Source organism: Acartia tonsa, chromosome 14 (assembly GCF_053477335.1).
Source record: "Acartia tonsa isolate MP-2025a chromosome 14, ASM5347733v1, whole genome shotgun sequence".
Classification (NCBI taxonomy): domain Eukaryota; kingdom Metazoa; phylum Arthropoda; class Copepoda; order Calanoida; family Acartiidae; genus Acartia; species Acartia tonsa.
The window spans coordinates 36,590,913-36,611,799 of record NC_137273.1 but is presented as its reverse complement, the minus strand read 5'-3'; the positions used below and the strand labels follow the sequence as shown (position 1 = coordinate 36,611,799).

The 20,887-nt window shown below is 34.4% G+C and overlaps 2 protein-coding genes across 2 annotated transcripts in view; both read left to right on the top strand.

Moving 5' to 3' along the window:
• The window catches only part of LOC145305449 (uncharacterized), a 183,625-nt gene extending 179,417 nt beyond the window's left edge, over positions 1 to 4,208 (top strand). The window contains exons 16-22 of the mRNA XM_080147066.1: positions 45 to 184; positions 841 to 1,001; positions 2,129 to 2,185; positions 2,524 to 2,689; positions 3,004 to 3,192; positions 3,605 to 3,669; positions 4,101 to 4,208. Coding sequence (XP_080003192.1) covers positions 45 to 184; positions 841 to 1,001; positions 2,129 to 2,185; positions 2,524 to 2,689; positions 3,004 to 3,192; positions 3,605 to 3,669; positions 4,101 to 4,208 — 886 coding nt within the window. The remainder of the gene's footprint in view (positions 1 to 44; positions 185 to 840; positions 1,002 to 2,128; positions 2,186 to 2,523; positions 2,690 to 3,003; positions 3,193 to 3,604; positions 3,670 to 4,100) is intronic.
• A 1,466-nt stretch (positions 4,209 to 5,674) lies between these two features.
• On the top strand, positions 5,675 to 18,669 carry LOC145305448 (uncharacterized). Its single transcript, XM_080147063.1, has 22 exons — positions 5,675 to 5,792; positions 6,150 to 6,235; positions 6,591 to 6,685; positions 7,248 to 7,319; positions 7,590 to 7,718; positions 8,158 to 8,480; positions 9,002 to 9,106; positions 9,534 to 9,693; positions 10,082 to 10,159; positions 10,909 to 10,965; positions 11,318 to 11,422; positions 11,617 to 11,694; positions 11,852 to 12,631; positions 12,923 to 12,994; positions 13,309 to 13,368; positions 14,206 to 14,303; positions 15,511 to 15,645; positions 16,115 to 16,222; positions 16,902 to 16,972; positions 17,417 to 17,479; positions 17,858 to 17,974; positions 18,475 to 18,669. The coding sequence occupies exons 1-22, from the start codon at positions 5,675 to 5,677 to the stop codon at positions 18,667 to 18,669; spliced, it is 3,105 nt and encodes a 1,034-aa protein (XP_080003189.1).
• Positions 18,670 to 20,887: the final 2,218 nt, after the last annotated feature.

The window sequence follows — 20,887 nt, the reverse complement described above, 5'->3', positions numbered from 1 at the left end:
TGTAGAATATTTACAATATATAAAACTTGAAAATCTGTGCCAGGCTTCAAAACCTCTGGCGAGCACGGCAGCTCTGAGTTCAACACTGACCACGATGTTGACTTTACAGTTATTCGGGTTATGACGAGCCATAGCGAGTCAACCAGTAGGGCCACGGACTCACCACCAACTAGAAGTCCAACAGGTATACACTTTAGTCGTCAATTCAATGTCAACATGATACTCTCTGGTTTAACTTAGATTAACATAATTTTTGTGATGACTTTCTTACTGCCTATGAAAATGACGTCATACAATACAAATGACCAATGATAAGCCAACACACAGATTAGATTACCAATGGCAGGCCAGTTCTTATTTTAATTGAACAATGGTAGGCCGGTATGACGTCATTTTATATGCACTATAAAAAGCTTAAATTTTTTATACTTTTTTAAAGAGTTGTTGTATATCTGCCAAAGTAGTAGGATGTATATTTGTATGTGTTTAATATTTTGTGTATCTTTGCATAAACAATCAGAAAATAAATCAATAAAGTAGCAAGACAAAGTGTCTAAAAAATGAGCCATGTGACGTCATAAAAATGAGGGAGATAAGAGGAAAAGTGGGAAAGAAAACCATAATAAAGAGATGAATAATCCCTTATTTTTTGACGTCACATGGCTCATTTTTGAGACACTTTGTCTCGCTATCAATGCAACTTTTAATACATTAATCTGTCTATAAATCTATCTATTAATCTATATCTATCTATCTACCTATCTATCTATCTACCTATCTATCTATTAATTTATCTATCTATCAATCTATCCATTATTATATCTATTAATCTATTTATAGCTACTACAACTGTGCACGATGACTTCCTAGTTAGCCGTGTGGTGAGCCACTCTGTGAGCCACTCTCAAGACACCAAATCCACCATTGTGTTGTCTGAGAATAAAACGTCATCTGCCAATAGTGGGCATGTTTTCACTCTTTCTACACCAATTACTACGCAGGTTAGATTTCTTATTGTAATGTTTTAACGTAGCGCAGCCACTCTATAAATTTGGCATAAGAAATCAGGGATCTAAAGGGATAAGACAATGACCGATAGATTAATGTACATCCACAATGATGATAGACAAAATTACTCCTTTTGCAGCGAAATATTAGGGGTTGAAACGTTTGAACATTCAATTTAAAAAAAATCTCCAATAAAAATTCACAATAAAAGTCCACAATGTTGTTAAGTCAACGAATAAGAAAAAAACATTATTTTAAAACTTTAGGGACTAGTGTAATAAACAGCCCATTGTCCCCTCTCTCTCTCTCTCTCTGATATGAAACCCAATTAAAGGGGTACATTTTTAGTAGCTAAGTTACTTTATAATTTGAAATGTCTTTCTGTCTGAAACATTCTTATAGAAATGTGGTTTATCAACTCTTATCTGAGATAGAAAACTTAAAATAGATTATGGAAAGAAAACCAAGTAGCGGGTGTCGTCGTATTTTCACAGTAGCCTTTCTCCACTTTATAGCCCATGCGGGGAAATCATTAAAATTTACCTAACAAAAACCTATCAAAAGCTGCTGTGAAGTTATAACGAAACCCAATAATTTGTTACATCTAAAAAGATTCGGGTTTAGTCCCTTTAGTGGCAACGCCTCTTAAGGGGTGTTTCGTCGCATTTTCACATTAGTTGTTATAGGTATAAGTTGGGTTAGGTGATTGCCCTGCAGGGTTAAGCAATGGGTCCCGCAGGTTTAGAGCATCACATTGGGGCTAGAAATAGAGGAATAGCTACTGTGAAAATATGACGAAATGCCCCTTAAGAGGCGTTGCCACGAAAGAGACTATACCCAAAATATCTTATGTTGTCTCTAAAATGTTATTCAAGTAAACTAAATAATATAACTTAGGGTTGGACCGGATACTTTTTTGGCCGGATATTAAAATGGCCCCATAATTACCGGATATCTGGCTGAATAACCGGATATCCGACATTACAAATCAACCGGATATTCGTTATCCGGTTAAATTAAATACTCGGGATCCGACCGGATATTAAAAATGGTTGGATATACAGCCAAATCGGATATCCGGCCCAACCCTAATATAATTATAATATATTTCTTATTTCAGTTTGTCCCCTCTTCAATCCACACATTTACTCTGGAATCTGAAACTGATACTACCCAGGTAATTATCAAACTTGCGTTAATTGATTGATTTCACTAAATGTTTCGTCACTAGCATCTAGGTGCTCTGTTTTCAAGATAAGAATAAAAAAGGAAAACAATAGCATAAACCTTTCTAATCGGTTCATAAGTTTTCAAAATAACAGATCTATAGTATAAATGTATATACAGATAACTACCCCCCCCCCCCCCACCCCCCCTCCTTTTTCCAATAACATTTTTTCGATTGCTAGCAAATTGTTTTTCTTGTTGGCTGTGAATTTAATACAGTTATTTAGCCCGTTCTTCCTCTAGTGTTCTACTCTAATATTTAAAAGAATGCAAATATTATCTTTTTAGGAAACCTCGGAGCATACCACCCCCCGCTCTTCCAGCTCCCCCCTGATAGAGGTTGAGCTTGGCAACCTTCCCGGGGGGAGGGTGCACCTATTTTCCACCCCCGCAACTTCAGACGATGTGACAGAAACTACATCTATTGAGGCTGAAATTACAACAACTACAATAGGTTAGCTTTTTTCCTTTTTTTTGTGGCGCAGCTTCTCTATAAAAAGTAGTATATGTCCGCACGTACTTTCATTGGTACGTTATATGTCATTAATATTCTTGTTCTAGTTTTAGTATAGATAGAGGCCTCTAGAGGCACTTGAAGGGACGAGAGAGTACGCTCCAATTTTAATTTTTATTTTAAGATGAAAAAGTACAAAAAATATTTTGGTGGATTATTTTTTGGGGTATTTCTCTCGGGAGAGTGAAATCCATCGGTACACACAGTCTGACGCACATCCTGCTACTTTTAAATAAGATAATTTTATTTTATAGATATCAACGAGAATAAAAGCAATGAAAACAAAGATCTTGACGACAACAAGGATGAAGACAGTGATAAAATAGCCAATGCTTTCTCAATACTTGATGATATTGAACACGAGGAAGAATCTGAACATACCAATGAGGATAATGATGATGATGAATCTTTGGAAGATGAAAACGTGGATATTGAAAGTGAAGGTACTTCAGCAAATCTTATAGTAATTGTTTTAAAATCTATCTATCTATTTATCTATTAATCTATATATCTATCGATCGATCTATAGATCTATCTAATTATCTATCTAACTATCTATCTAATTACCTGCCAATCGATCAATCTATCGATCTATTTATCTATCTATCTATCGATCTATCTAATTATCTATCTAACTAACTATCTATCTATCTAATTATCTACCTTTATTTCTATCTATCTATCTATCTAATTATCTACCTATCGATCCATCGATCTATCTGTATATCTACATATATATCTTTTTATCAATCTGTCTATGTGTCTATCTATCGATTTATCTATTGACTTATCTCTCGATCTATTTATCTATCAATCCATCAATCTATCGATCTATCTAACTATCTATTTATTTAGACGAAGATGTGATAGCTGCCGTTTTAAAGCCCCGGAAACCACCCGTTGTCACCCACAGACCTAAGGTTTGGATTTAATTAAGTTTTAGTTATGCAGCTATTCTAGAAATTGTGCATTTCAATTGTCCATTCGTCTGTTGTAACATGTTTAATAACCCTTGTCACATTTTTAAAAGCAAAGCTTTTCTATAATTAGGGTCAGTCAGTCCGTCCTTCCGTCCGTAACGGATAGCTTTTTTCGTTAATTTAGGCATGTTAGAATTGTCCTATCGATTTTAACTTTGCATGATGGTTCCTGTAGTATTTAGGTACGATTTATAAAGCGTAGCAACTCTATAATCGTTACCAGAATGTCCGTACGTCCATTTTAAACATGTTGATTTTTTACTTTTACATACACACTCACACGCACACCCACAAACACACACACAAACAAACATACACAAACTCACACACACATCCAACTACTTTAGTTATTGTAATGATAATTATTTTAGGTAAAGGTGAACACAAGGAAGGACTTATTCAAGAACCCGAAGCGTATACCAACATTATTTAGAACTAACCATACAGATAGTGATAACCAAAGGAATGTTATACTTTAAAAATAAAATTGTGACTACACCCCTAGTATCTAGGGACTCTAAAGGACAGAGAGGGGTTAGAAAAATAGCTTAAAACCCTCCCAAGATTTAAATCAGGAAATAAAATAGACTAAAACCATCACAGAACTCATATGAAGCCTACCTAAAATATAGAACCCAATCGGTTCAGTAGTTATTAAGATCATAAGCATCAGACAAAAAAAACCTACTACTTTATATAATACTAGTGGCTCCTGTGGATAATATGGTTAATATTTGTTAGAGCAATCGCTCTATACTCATTACATAAGGGGGGGGGGGATATTTTTTGTTTTTAGGGGGGTTGGGGGAGTCCCCCCCAAGAAAATAGCCTAAAACCACCACAGGACCGATAGATATATACCCTGAAGAGTAGAATCCAATTGGTTCAGTGGTTACCGAGATCTTAAGCTTCAGACGGACGGACAGACATCAAGCTACTTTGTATTATTGAAGATAGAGAAAGTCTAGATCTTCAATTACTTAATTGAATTAATAGACACCCAGTGTGGAAACATTGGTCATATAATAGGTCATCTGCCGGATCTTGGACAAAGTAGCTTCGGACAAAGTAACTTCAGGACAAAGTAGCTTCAGGACAAAGTAGCTTCAGGATATTTACTTAAGAAAAGTAGGTTCCTAAGAAAAATAGTCTCCAATATGGCCGCAGCGCTCGGCCTCCTGGCCTGCCTAGCCGCGGGAGCTCGGCTCCCTAGCCTATAACCTAACCTCACCTAACCTATGTTAGCCTCAGAACATTTATTTAAGAAAAATATCATCAACTGATAATACATAGGTGGTTTAGAATTTCGAGGATTTTGCAAAAAGTGGTTGATAGATTTTTACAATTTTTAATATTTTTTTTACAAGTTTTAATAATGTTTTTACAATTTTTTGGTTAGGTTAGGTTAGGTTATAGGCTAGGGGGCCGAGCGCTGCGGCCATGACCTTTATTAACAGTGGATGCTACTTTCCTTAGGAAGCTACTTTGTCCTGAAGCTACTTTGTCCTGAAGCTACTTTGTCCGAAGCTACTTTGTCCAAAGCTACTTTGTCCAAGATCCTCCCTAATCCCATCTGCCTGAATTTCTCAAGTATAAAATTTGGCTTTGGGAAAATAATATCGCCAAAATATTCCTTTGCCTTTGGGGTCTTTAGATTTTGATTGGTTGGTTTATTTACTTGAGTGTCCAAACGAATCAATGCAATCTACAAAAGGGGTAATTTTGTGTATTTACATTGGGGATATTGTACATCAATAACATGCATCGATTAAATAATTAAGAGAGGGAGGGGAAATTGAAATGAAAATTAGCTAAACATTGTGATGGAGGAAAAGGTTTAAAGAAAATTTAACCTAATAATAATCATCTACGGATGGATTAATATTGAGGGGAAATTAATTCACATCCATTGTCCTACCCCGAAATTATTTCCTAAGTATAAACAATGTCCACTAGTGAGGAGAGTGAAGATAACGAGAGACCCATTAATGTTATTGTGTCTCGTCCTCCCCAAAGACTAAATCTGTTCCAGCCTAAGACTGTTCCTTCTCCAGATACACCAGGTACGACCTCCTGTCTATTTATAACTATTTTAGGAGAGAGTACCACAACCCTCCGTATAAAAATCATCCCTTGGGAAAATGCCCTCCACAAAAAACCCCGTAATATTGATCATTTTCAATTAGTATTAAAATTGGAGGGTACACCACCCCTCCCTCTTCAAGTGCCATTTAGGAGCGTAGCCGTTAGTATTTGAAGTATTTGAATGATCTCTAAAAATTGTATAAAATTACCATTGCTATCCTGTGAGTTGAGGTTTTCTTAGCCTAATATAAATAGAAATATGTAAGACTGAGGAAACACTAACTCCTAAACTTAAGAAATTCTGAAGGATTTTTCCCAACATCTTTTCTATTTAGAGCCAGAATCCAGTACAACACCGCGACCAAACAGGTTTTCATTGCGACCTTTCAAGCCACCAGGAATCAAACCTTTTGAAAGTTCGGTAGGTTCAAATTGTTATTTAATCTTAGGGATAAACAATTGACGATTATTTAATGTACTCCCAATTTATGTAAACAAAATTATCCCTTATGTAGATTAAAACTATGGAATGGATATTTGAACACTGCTAGTTTGTACAATTCAATCGATATTTAGATTTAAGACCTATTGGACATTGCCTCTGCTATACCTTCCATTTTTACTTAACCTAACCTAACCTAAAAAAGTTTAATTTCTTATAAAGTTTATATGTGGTCCAGATGCAATATGAGTGAAACCGCCGCAATTTGTCATATAATTCATTATACAAAGTCTTATTTCAAGAGTTTAAGATAAATCTATTTTTAATATTTTAGGCAAATGATGACTCAGAACCCCAATTCTCAAATACAACTCCAAGATTATTTTCTAGCAGCCTTGCTACCTCCGTAGAGACTATCACAAGCCCTAGGTATTTTTCTATCTTTCTATCTATCTATCTACTTATCAAAAACTATCTTTATCTTTCCATTTTCTAAAGTAGCTATCTCCGTAGAGACTATCAGAAGCCCTAGGTATCTTTGTATTCACTATTTGTCTAGCTACCTATCTTTCTATCTGACTGCAACAAACCCTAGTATCTTGCTGTAAATCTAGTTATCTATCTATCCATCTAGTCAGTGATCAATAAAACAATCCCTCTATTAATTTATCAATAAATATTCACTAATCTATTTATCTATCTTTCAATCTATCTATCTTTTTATCCACCTAATTATCTATCTATCTTTCTAGTGATGAATCAACCATTAATCTATCTATCTATTTCTCAATATATCTATTTATCTATCTAATTTAAATCATCTATCTATCTTTCTAGTGATAAAACAATCATTGATATCTATCTATCTCTCAATCTATCTATCTTTTTATCTACCTGATTATATCTATCTATCTTTCTAGTGATAAAACAATCATTAATCTATCTATATATCTACCTACTTATCTACCTAATTATCTATCTATATTTCTAGTGATGAAACAAGTTCTCGTCCCCCTGCCTTTACAACTCCTAAGCCAAGACAAACATCTACTATTAATATAAGGTTACAATAATGAAATTTTGACTGACCTATTTCTTTGAAGGGATGGGGCGGGTAATGGAAGGGAAAATAGAGGAGAAGGTAATAGAAAAGGAAATTAGTAAAAAATTGGTTTAGATTGACAATACAGACTTTAAGAAAAACAGTCAGACAGACGTTCAGAAATTAATATTAAGAAAAGTTGACAAAGTTATCTATATTAGAGAGAGAACCAAATAGACAACAGCGTAAATGATGAAAAAATGAAATACGAGGTTGCGTGTTTATTTTCAGAAACCTATTCCCAAAACTTGGAGGATTTTCCACCTCACCAGAATCCACGTCTGAGGATTCAGAGAGGAGCAGCAACAACCAAGAGGATGGTGATCTTCAAGTTCCCAAAATTATAGATCTTGATAAAATGTAAGTTTCAAACAATCATTGAAGTGCGTAGCTACTATATTTAGTTAGAATATGCCTATACGTCCGCCCGACTGTTCGACTGTATACCGTTTACAGAAGATTTACTTCAAAGACATACTGTATACTATAAACAAGTAACACTTTAACAATATATATTATTTCAAGTCGTTATGTCTTTGGTATATTTAACTGTTTAACATTTTACTGTGTTTTTTAATTACTATTCTTTTACTATTTTAGCATTAGAGTAAAACACTAAAAGGAGAAAGGGTTAATAACTATATATCCCTATCACAATGACCTTGTGCTGACTTTCAATTGAGTCTTTGAAAATCAACCAATGATAACAGGAATATTAACACAGCCAAGTAGCTGAAAATAATTTACTAGCAGACTCAAAAGGTTATTATACATCTATACTATAGATCTTTTATTTTAGCTTTGGATTCAATAAAGAAGATCGCAACACAGAAACAACGGCAAAAGAACGGGCTACAGAAACCACAGTCCTCACAACAAATCCCGCCGAAAGAACAGAGGCGCCATTCAACTTGCCGCCCATCTCCACCATCCGCCCGAGGGTTCCGCCGTTCCGAACAAGCGCCGCACCACAATTCTTCGACGACACCACGGAAAACAACGAAATAGGCAGTGTGCGACCGCCGTTCTTCAGCGGGTCAACCATTTTACCGCGCGTTCCACCGTTTAGAACCACGCCACGACCATCGCCGTTAAGAACCACGCCTGGCAGTGAGGAAGAAGGTAAATTCAATCATCCAAAATCCCCAATCTCTTAATTGGACCAGTATTAACGCACATGTAGGAACAATCCAATCACACTACTAGAAAGTATTCACTGTTTGTAAGAAATGGAAGTTATTTGTTATATTTGATATATGAAATAAGATACAAATAATTGAATTTGTTAGGATAAAGAGTATTAAATTACAATATTCATGGCTACTAGAAATTCCTTTATAATATTGACGATTTATTATGTCTTATTGGCCATCTAGCGAAATAAATCTATTATCTAACCCTGAAAATAAAAGGATCACGGAAAGAAAACGAAGAAACGAGTTTCATCGTATTTTTATAATAGTTTCTTGCTTATTTTTAGCCACTAAGGATGGCTCTAACCCAGAGGGGCTTATTTCTTAACCCTGTGGGGCAATAGTTAACATTTACCTAACCTAAACTAGAATAACCTATCTAAAGCTACTGTGAAAATACGACAAAACCTTCTACTTCATATTCTTTTCATGATCTAAATAAAATTTCAGGAGTATCAAACTTTATCCTGTTGAACTCATTGACATCCACTGACGCCTCCAACATTCTAATACCAACTCCAAACAACGACCAGCCAACTTTGGTCGACGAACAAGGCAATTAGTTTTAACATGTCGAATATTTAGACAAAGTAACATCAAAGTCAATTATGACCTTATTTGCAGATTTTAAAAGAAATTTATGTCAAAATGGACAAAAAAATATGAATAGCAAAGCACAAAAAAATTCTCTGATGGACAAACGGACAGGGTGAGTTATAACAAAGAAAGAGAAAAAAAAGAGAGAAAATCATAAAATATTTATAAATATATACATATATATGTCTTTTTTAGCATGACCGACAGACCAAGTAAATTATATATTGCAGGCTCATTAGTATAACAATTTTCAAATTAAATTTCAGACGTATATCTTAAACAGGAACTGAGAAAACTACAAAAAAAATCTTTATACAGACAGACTGATGGACTTTTGATTTTGGGAAAAGCTACGTCTCTAAAGTTTAAAACTAATCAATATCAGAAAAAGAAACTGTACAAAATCTATTGGGGGAAATAGAAAAATCCGCGAACACAGATGATGAAGATAGTGCGGAAGACGACGTTACAAAATCAGCTGACGACGAGACGAGCACACGAAGGTCGTTGTTTAGACAGAGAAAGCGCCCTGGTTCCTTTACAAGGTAATCATTCCTGGCCATTCATCTATAATACAAAGTAGAATGATGTGTGTCTGCCTATTTGTCTTTCAAGTTTCTGAACTCTGCCTTTCAGGGAATATCCCTACTAGACTGGTCAAAAAAGGTTTTAGGCTATTTTCTATAAACACCAGGGAGGGAGGTGACATTGGACTGTAACTTTTACTTGGGTACTTCTATTAAACTTTTATTAGTTTGTTTTAAACTACCAATGTCAAAAATAATTTTAATCTTCAGAAGGGGGTTATTTATTTATCATCATTGGGGATGTAAATCTATCCAATGTCTTATCCTTAGAATCCCTGTATTCCTAAACATATTTAGCAATGTAAATTTGAAAATTAGATTTATATTTTTTTCTAAAAATTTTTAGAAGACCATTCCAGTTTTCGCCTAGACCCAAGCCTGAAGGAGCACCCCTAATCAGAGACTTTGAAGAAATTTTCAAGAGGTGAGCAAGCTTTACAAAGTTTCTAAAAAAATCAGCCATGTGACGTCATAAAAATGAGTAATTATCAATCTCTTTTTTTTGGGTTTCTTTCCCACTTCTCATCTCATCCCTCTTTTTAATGACGTCACAGATTTTTTTACATTTTTTTACGTGGAATGTTTTATCCTTTTTAGCAATAAGTAATATCAAGAAACATATTATTATCAAGACCATAATCAGAACAATCCATAATTTTATCAAACAACAAATTTGACACCCCCCCCCCCCCCCCCACCCATTCCTTCTTTGATGTTCCGTTATGCAAAATCATAAAAAAAGACGTCTTGTTTTTTACTTTTTCTAAAAGTTAAATGTTATTTAAATTAGAAACAACGTATAATGTCCAATAAAAATGACGTCATACAATACAAATGACCAATGATAGGCAAGTATATAATTTACCATATTGGTCAATTACAATGTATACTGACCTGTCATTGGTCATTTGTATTGTATGACGTCATTTTTTATTGGACATTCTATTACTTTCTTTAGCCGTTTGTAATATAATCTTTAAAAATATTACTATATTCCTGCTTTTCACAATTAATTATAATCACGCATATTTGAACGAAAGGGCACGATCATTCGCAGATTAATTTTGCTACTTTTCATAAAAAAAATAGAAGCTTGGTTTACCTCAAATTATTTGGCGAATTTTTATAATAAATTGAAACCGCACCAACATGACAAATGATTTAATTTTTAAGGCGAAGATCAACAACTACTGCCAGATCCATAGACGAATCAGAAACAGATGAAAATAGGTAAATATGAAAAGAATAACATCGAACCTGCTACATAAGCTTACTTTTTTTAGTTGGGGGGAAGAGTGTGTAAAGTGGTTTTAATGTAAATCCCCCCTCTGTATATGAAGCTAGCGGCTTCACCCCTAGAGGACTTTTGGTTCACTTTAGACAACCCAATTTTTGTATTTTAGATTTTAAAAAAAATCAGGGGATTTTTTTTTGGGGGGGGGGAATCCCACCCCCAAGAAAATAGCTTAAAACCATCAGAGGATTAGTAGGCATATTTCCTGAAGCTTCAGACGGATGAACGGATTGACAGACATCATTCTACTTTGTATTTTAGATAGTTTACTATTATTTTTTTTGTCAGTGAAAGTAGAAACAACTTTGAAGAAGATGATGACAATGAGACAACAGAATCATTTGAATCACCCTCCAGGATTCCAGAGACGGACTCTATACCTGAACAGCCAAGGTAAATAGATAGATAAATACATTAGTCTTTGTATGATTAATGGCTACGCCCTTAGAGGCCTCTTGGGGTACTTGAGGTAAGGGTAGAAACTTTACTGTTAAGGAGAACCCAAGGTCCAAGCCACTGCCTTAAAATTTAGATATAATAAAAATTTAGTAAATATTAATAAATTAAATTTTTTAATTTTTTTTTAGAAGTCTTGGTCAAGGCAGAAGAACAGATCTATTTTCAAGGAACAGAGTTAAAGTTGATAGAAAGAATTTCCCCTCCAGGTAAAAACATTCAAATAGCATTAAACATACCAATATAAACGTTCTTTTTTTATCTTACAATTTTTATATTCTAAATGCAATAGGTTGAAAATATGGAAGTTGAGTTATTCCATTCCCCATTGTTCAAATCCTAAATTATTTTGATATTTTATTTAAGATTGAGGCCTGTGCGTCCATTTATCCGTCGTCAGTCCACCACTGAAGATTCTACCTTTGAGACCACCAACACACCAGTTGGCGCCATTTTTGACCAAGAAGACGACATTTCCAACGAAGTGGACTCCGATATTTTCAGCACAATTCAGACCATAGAAGAAGAAACTGGTTTTGGCGCCAAAACTTCTGGAGACGACGACACATTTGTCAAAAAGTTTGACAATGAAAATATTTTTGTGCCAACTGTGCCGCCATTTATCTCCTCGCCATTTACAACTCCGATTACAACAGAGAGAACGGCTGGCCCGTCCCGACGGCCGTTTAGCCGCAGGTCAACCACTGAGTCAGCCCTGCTAAGACCTGCAGTTACGACTCCCAAGGAAGTAGCTGAGCAAATCAACATTATTGATGATTTTACCTCAGAAAGAGATGAAAATATCCTTGATATTGGCGACGGATTTGTCAGCACTGCCAACGGTATAACAACCCCTCACTGGGAGTCAGGCAAGATTGGCGGTGGCATTCAAGTCACTACACCTTCATCCGGCGGTATTAGAGTCTCACCCTCCGGCGGAGACGGCGGATTTTCACAAACAGCCGGCGGTGGCGGCATTCGCGTGACAACACCTGGTGCCTTGGGATTTTCGCCAGTCGGCGGCGTTTTTGGCGCAAGTCCTCAGCCTGGTGGATTTTCATTGGTGGGCGGTAGTCCTACACCGCCAACGGCGGTTGGTGGACGACCAAGGTTTAGAGTGACAACAGAATCAAACAATGGAATTAGGCAAGATATTTTTTTAAAAATTTTAACAAGTGTGTCAAAAAACAGGGAGGAGAGGAGAAGTGGGAAAGAAAACCCCTAAAAAAAGAGATGCATAATCTCTTATTTTTATGACGTCACATGGCTGATTTTTTAAAGACACTTTGTTATGCTTCAATTTTGATATTTTGGTTTTTAGAAATAAAGATAATTTGATATTTAAAATAAACTTGGAAGGCCCAATTCTATTCAATTTAAAGTTTACAAATGTTTCACCCCCTAAATGAAAAAATAATAATAAAATTTTATTTATAGAATAAGAGGAGGGGATGGAGTAAACGGGGTGAGCTTGAGACCTTTGACTACAGATGCAACTGTTACTATAAGGTATACAAATAGATAGATAGATATAGAAAGACAGGTAGGGAGGGTACATTGGACTGTAAATTGTTTTGGTTCCTAAAGTTTTATAATCTTTCTTTTTGCAAGCTTTAAACTTTGGGTACTTTTATAAAATCTTGATTGGTTGATTCAAACAAGCTGAGAAAAAAGGTTCAAGCAATAATTTGTATCTACAAAGTAGTAATTTTGTGCATCATCATTGGGAATGTATAATTATTTATAATATGATGCAAGAAATGACTATTATACAATTATAATCATAATTATAATTCATTTAACGAGAAATGTTTTTTTTATAGATTTGAAGATTTTGAAGATGAGGAAAATGGAATTCTACCAAATTCTCTAACAAGCACTGGGTAAGAAATGCGATTTGTTGATAATACCTTCCAATTTGTGCGTCTCTAGTTTAATGCCCTAGTGTGTGACATGCCCTAGGAAAATGGGGATATATGTCACCGCTTTTGGTCTACCTATTGAGCTATTGACGTCATAGTAGAGAGAATGAGAAAAGGAAAGAGGGAAAAGAACCCCCTATAAAAGATGGTATTTCCTGACGTCAATAGAATAGGTAGGCCAAAAGCAATGACATCCATCCCCATTTTCTAGGGCACTATAGACAGCTACAAAAAATGTGATTGGAGGAGTTTGTATGTTCCATTTTCAAACTAAAATATTTCCCGGACAAAGTGCCTCAAAAATCAGCCATGTGACGTCATAAAAATGAGAGATTAGCCATATCTTTTCTTTCCCACTTCTCCTCTCATCCCCCTTTTTTATGACATCACATGGCTGATTTTTGGGACACTTTGTCCGGTTACATTTGCATCATGGTAAGAAAACAAAGTAGCAGATTTCGTCGTATTTTTAAATTTTAAAATTCTTTTGATAGGTTATTTAAGGCTAGATAAATGTTAATGATTGTCCCGCAGGGTTAGGAAATAGGCCCTGCAGGGTTAAAGCCCCCCCCCCCCCCGCTGGGGCTAGAAATATGAGAAAAGCTACTGTGAAAATACGACGAAACCCGCTACTTTGTTTTCATTCCATTATCCGAACATTTTCTTTTTGTTTCCTTTTTTTTTCTCTTCCTTATTTCTCTATCACAATTAATGGTTGGCCGTATTTGTTGGTTTACTACTATTAAACATAATTGTCCATGTTTTCTATAAAAACTAATTATATGACACTTTGTTTAGGTACAACCCTTGTGACCTGCAGGGCTCCTGTGGACCTAACGCTGAGTGTGTTGCTCAGGATGCCACCCCTGTCTGTACATGTCCTCCAGGTTTCTCAGGTATATAATTATAGGATACCACTCCTGTCTGTACATGTCCTCCAGGTTTCTCAGGAATATAACTATAGGATGCCACTCCTGTCTGTACATGTCCTCCAGGTTTCTCAGGAATATAACTATAGGATGCCACTCCTGTCTGCACATGTCCTCCAGGTTTCTCAGGTATATAACTATAGGATGCCACTTCTGTCTGTACATGTCCTTCAGGTTTCTCAGGTATATAACTATAGGATGCCACTCCTGTCTGCACATGTCCTCCAGGTTTCTCAGGTATATAACTATAGGATGCCACTCCTGTCTGTACATGTCCTCCAGGTTTCTCAGGTATATAATTATAGGATACCACTCCTGTCTGTACATGTCCTCCAGGTTTCTCAGGTATATAACTATAGGATGCCACTCCTGTCTGTACATGTCCTCCAGGTTTCTCAGGTATATAACTATAGGATGCCACTCCTGTCTGTACATGTCCTCCAGGTTTCTCAGGTATATAACTTTAGGATGCCACTGTATGTATGTATGTATGTATGTAGCCTTGATTCTCTGAAGTTAGGATTCAGATGTCCTCCAGGTTTCTCAGTAATATAACTATAGGATGCCACTCCTGTCTGTACATGTCCTCCAGGTTTCTCAGGTATATAACTATAGGATGACACTCCTGTCTGTACATGTCCTCCAGGTTTCTCAGGTAAATAACTTGGGCGCTGACAATTTTACAACTGGTAGAAATAGAGCTGTATGTTTTTGACAAAATGTACAAACCTCTGCTTTCTACACAATGTTACTTGGAGTAACTGCCATAATTAAAATATCATTCCATTGAATGGATCAAAATTATAATATCACTTGCGGTTACATCCCTAGCATCTAGATGCTATGTATTCAAAGGGACGGAGAGGGGTTAGAAAAATAGCCTAAAACCATATAAAAAGCATAAAATCAAAAATAAATAGCCTAAAACTATTACAGTACCTATGTAAAGCTTACTTAAAATATAGATAACCCAATCAGTTTAGTAGTTATTGAGACTTTAAGGTACAGACAAAAAACTTGGTTTTTCATGTAATAGGATATTTATAAATTCTATTGTTTTATGTTTATGACAGTATACCTAAACATTTCATCAAAAAACATCCATTGTAAAGTTGCCATTTATTCAAATAGATCCTGTCAAATTTTTAAACAATGATGATTGTATTTTTTTCAGGTATACCCCGTAACGGACTGCCTGACCCCCAGAACGGATGTGTCCGTACCCCGCTGGCCTGCCACCAGAACGATACCTCTACCTGTCCAGTTAGCTATGTCTGTGAGAGAGATGCTTGCCTTCTGGAATGTTCAGGTTAGCCGCCAGCAGTTTACCTACTATTGTGAAAAAAAACCACAAACGTTTTTTTTTAGAAAAATAGTATTTGTATTGCATTATTGGTTAGGTTTGTTGAGTATATATTTAAATTATAAGTCATATAATTAAAATTTCAAGTAAAGTAACATCATTTTGAACGATGTTACAATTTATGTTAGTTTGACCTTCATAAAGCTTTTGAAAAAGTAATATAATATTTCTAGCTATTATGCCTCTAGCGTCTAGGAGCTCTGTATTTGTTAAGAAAGCAACAAAAATATCCCAAAATTCTTATTTAAAAGTTATAAACCATCCTGAGACCTTTGCTTCCATAAAATGGAGAAGTCCATCTTTCTGTAATTATCGAAATATAAAGCACTAGGCACAAAATCTTACTTCTCTATACAATAGAATTTAAATAGGTAATGATGGAATAAGTTAAATAATTGGTGAATATTATTTTCAGCTGACAGCCACTGCGCCCTGGGAGAGAGATGTAAAACTACAAGAGAAGTGAAAGGACAACCTTTGTCTGTGTGTATCAAAATATGCTTCTATGATGCTCATTGCTTGGGTAATAATTAGTTATCTGATAGATTTAATGGGTCATTTATAGAGTAGCTTTGCTAATAAACCAATCCATTTATTTTTTAAATACTAACTGTTGCGCCCCTAGCATATAGGGGCACTATTTTCAAAGTGGTTTGGAGGGAGCAGAAAAATAGCATAAAACCATACAAGTCTTAGATCCAAAATATTGCCTAAAACCATCCCTGGACCCATGTGAAGTTTTCCTTAACAGGAGAACTCAATCAGTTATGTAGTTATTAAGATCATAAGCTGCTCTAAAAAACCTTACTGCTTTATATAATAGGATGTACAACAGATATCAAATCTGGCGATTAGTCGTTGGGAAGGTGATGGGATCGAATCCCAGCAAAAACCATGATGTAACTAAAGACGTTGAAAGTTGTAACTATCGTTGCTATGTCAGATGCGCGACATTAATAGAAATTCTGTGGTCAAAAACAAGAGCAACTCATTACAATACAATGGTACTTCTAAACAGAGGTCTTACAATCAAAGGATTGGTTGTCTGCTAAAGTATAAGCCTTTGGATCTAATTTTAAATTCGTGTTCTATGTTGTTATCAACCATTTTCAAAGGTATTAGCAACGATTATTTTTAAGTTTATAGTTTATACTACATTGCTTTATTTTTTATATGTACTGTAATCATTAATTTTTTTTTAGCTGGAGAATATTGTGAAGATAATGTATGTAGACCAGGCTGTCAGTCTGATAGTAACTGTCCATTTGGTCAGGTATTAAATATATAGATAGATAATGTATGTAGGCCAGGTTGTCAGTCTGATAGTAACTGTCCGTTTGGTCAGGTATTAAATAGATAGATGGATAATGTATGTAGGCCAGGCTGTCAGTCTGATAGTAACTGTCCATTTGGTCAGGTATTAAATAGATAGATAGATAGATAGATAGATAGATAGATAGATATATATATAGATAGATAGATAGTCAGATAGATAGATATAGATAGATAATGTGTGTAGGCCAGGCTGTCAGTCTGATAGTAACCGTCTATTTTAAAGAAGTACCATATCGGGTCAGCGGTTGGTGAGATCCTTTGGTACAGTCAGAAAAACAGATAGACAGATGGATATGTGAAAAAGAGGTGTGTAAAAAAAGATAAATAGATAGATAGATAGATATAAATAGATAATAGATAGATAACATGTAAATACTCTTAGATATGTGGAAGCGGGGAGTGTGTAGATGGTTGCAATTTCAACAAAGACTGTCCAACACATGAGGTATTTAGTTATTTTACTATTAAATATTCATAAACATTTTAAAATTGTAATTTTGTCTGTTTCTCTCTCTCCTTATCCCCCTTACCCATTCTCTCTCTCTCTCTCTCATTCTCTCTCTATCTATCTATCTCTTATTTTCTTTTTCTTTTTCTCTTTTTCTCTCTCTCTCTTCTCTCTCTATATCTCTCATTTTCTTTTTCTTTCTCTCTCTATCTCTCTCTCTCTCTCTCTCTCTCTCTCTCTCTCTCTCTCTCTCTCTCTCTCTCTCCCTCTCTCTCTCTCTCCCTCTCTCTCTCTCTCTCTCTCTCTCACACTCTCTCTATCTATCTATCTCCCTTTTTCTTTCTTTCTCTTTACTAAAACTACAAATAATTGCAGGCTTGTGTGGATGGGACATGTTCGAATCCCTGTGAAAATTTTAATGAATGTGGTCTGAACGCTGTGTGTAGTCCTGTGAATCATGCAGCATCCTGTAACTGCCCGGATGGTTTTAAGGTAGACAGACAGTTGAATCTATAGACATACAAATATATCATTGCTCTTAAGGCATAAGACAATGGACAATAAATTGATGATAAAAATGTAAAAGAATATTGTTTTAGCTTTCTGTCAGACAGACAAGGACGTCCATGATTTTTTGAGGGGGATAAAATGAGGAGTTTTTTAAAGATTTTTCTTTTTTTAATGGGGGGGGGGGATAATCTTATGTAGTTTTCAACATATTGAAAGGTGTAAACTATCTATAACTATCCCCCCCCCCCCTTGCAGACAGACAAATATTGATGCACATTTGAACAGAATTTCATTTTGAAAGAAAGAGTTTAAAAACTTAACTTAACATTCAGCTAATCTAAATTTGACTGAAGAGGGTAATATGTAGAAAATTATCTCATTTGAAAAAGCCAGGATGTCAGTATGTGTGTCTGTTTATTTAAACTGAAAAACTCAGGAGAAACTTCCATTATAATAGTTTTTTAATGATATTTTATTTTCAGGCTTTGAACAGTCCCTATGACGCCTGTATAGAGGAGAACGTCAACTTTGAGGCCATTGAATGTTTGAGCGACAGTGACTGCAATACAGGAATGGATATAATACATATACGTGGATATTATGACAAGGGAATAAATGTCGTCAATTTAGATTGCTATCATGGAACTCATTTATTGGTCAGTTCGTTCATCCAGTAGGAAGGGAGGGGATTGGTTGGTTGAGGGGTTTCGTTATTTTACAGGCCAGCTATTCTAACAATAAATTCTACAAAAAAAATCATGAAACCTTTGAAAGTATGGTGAGGATATATTTTGTTTTTCTATGTTACTGAAGAGGGGTGGGTAAGAAGGGGGAAAAAAGGGGAAGGTTGTTGTGGGGAAATTTTCCTTTAGAATTGTTTGTCAGAATATCTTTCCCTTTTCCCTGGTTATTTTAGCCTGATGTGAGTTTCACTTTATTAGAGAACATGAACATCTGTTGTAACATCCAAGTAATAATATATCCATTAATATAGGTGTCTGTTTCAAGGGACAATGTAGAAAGCCATAGAAATAAAAACAAAACAATCTTCTTCTTCATACTTTTTGTGATCATTATAGATAGATAAATTATTGACAATTAAAATCCACAAGACATTAATAGTGAAAATATCAAATTTTTGCTTCAAAAGTGGTAAGACGTACTCTGAAACTACAAAAAAAGGTTTGAAAATCCCCCATTAAAAAGTGTGATACCCAACAATTTCTAGCTTTACATAAACAGTTTTAATATTCTTTAAATGTCATAACTTTAGCTTTACAAAAAAAGTTTTAATGTTTTTTTATATTGAGATCTATTTGAAAATAATAGTACTTAATTTTATATAAAAAAAATTCTGTACTATGCATATGCAGATCTTAATTGAGATATATTTCTATTGATTATATTTTTGAAATATTAAGAATTATCTAAATTGTAAGTAGGACAAGAGATAGTACACCTGTAGAAAACGAATGCAGGGAGGGGACAATGGACTGTAGTACCCAGAGTTTTATATTGGCTAAAACTTTGGGTACTTTTATTAAATTTTGATTAGTGGTTTTTGAGTAGTAGTTTCTAAACTTTTTAAAAAAATCTTTTGTTTATCAACTTTGCCGATGAATATCAATTTATCGTTCATTGTCTTATCCCTGTAGATCCTTGAGGAAAAATTTTAAGGGGAAACTTTTTGAAATCAAAGAAAAATTTATTTGAGGTATTTTCAAAGCAACCCATCTCAGGAAGGGAGGGGACATTGGGATGTAAATTATATTTGTACCCAAAGTTTTATAACCATGTTATATTTTTTGTTGATTCAAACACTTTTATTATTTTCAGAAATAGCATTTAACTAATTATTTAATCAATAAAAGAAATTATTTATTATACTTGATAATATAGAACTTACCTAAATTTATCGTTTATTGTCTTATCCCTTTAAATCCCCGGAAAAATATTTTATCTACAGGTGCCCTAACCCTTGTCAATAAAATATCTAAATTCTAGTCTCTGATAGAAACGTCCCTTAGTTTTTAATCCTAATATAACACGAGCTTTTTATTAAAGTGTTATGAAAAAAGATATTGAAATACATACATAAATATAAAGTATCTGTCTATAGTGCCCTAGCAAAATGGGGATAGATGTCACTGCTTTTGGCCTACCTATTCTATTGACGTCAGGAAATATCCTATATCCCATCTCTTTTCTAGGGGGTTTCTTTCCCCCCTTCCCTTTTTTTTTCCTCTACTATGACGTCATTAATCCAAAAGCGGTCACGTACATTCCCATTTTTCTAGGGCACTAAACAAAGTTACAAATATTAAAATTCTTAGTTATTTGAAAAATGTTATTTGAAAGAAAAAAAGGTTTAATAATTTTGATAAATATTTTAATACAAGGAAAATACAAATTTAAAAACTATCTATTTTTGATATTTTTTACCTTTTATCTAACTTAAAATGTATTTTTTTGTTCATTTTTCTTTCTGTTAAGTTTGTCTTCATTTTAATGTCTACTGAAATAATAAAAGTATTGCTTAATCAAACCCATTTACTCTTGACAAAAATCAATATTTTCTTCATTCCAAAGGTAGTTTTATATCAAAAAAAATATTTCACGGTTTTTCAACAAATTATTCTGTAAAATTTTATATTCTTTAAAATAATAAGTTGGTTATACTAAGCAATACTTTAAGTTGAATAAAAAAACACTGTTTAATGTCCTTTTATGACATCTATGATGTAGTATTAAAACGAATATTGTATATTGTGTAAATCAAAATTTTACCATTATTATAGCTTTAAAAAAAATAATTGCATTCTTAAAAATGTTTTTTTTCTGTTCAATGTTTTTATTTTTACTGTAATATGTAAGTTTGTAAAAAAGCTTTACTAT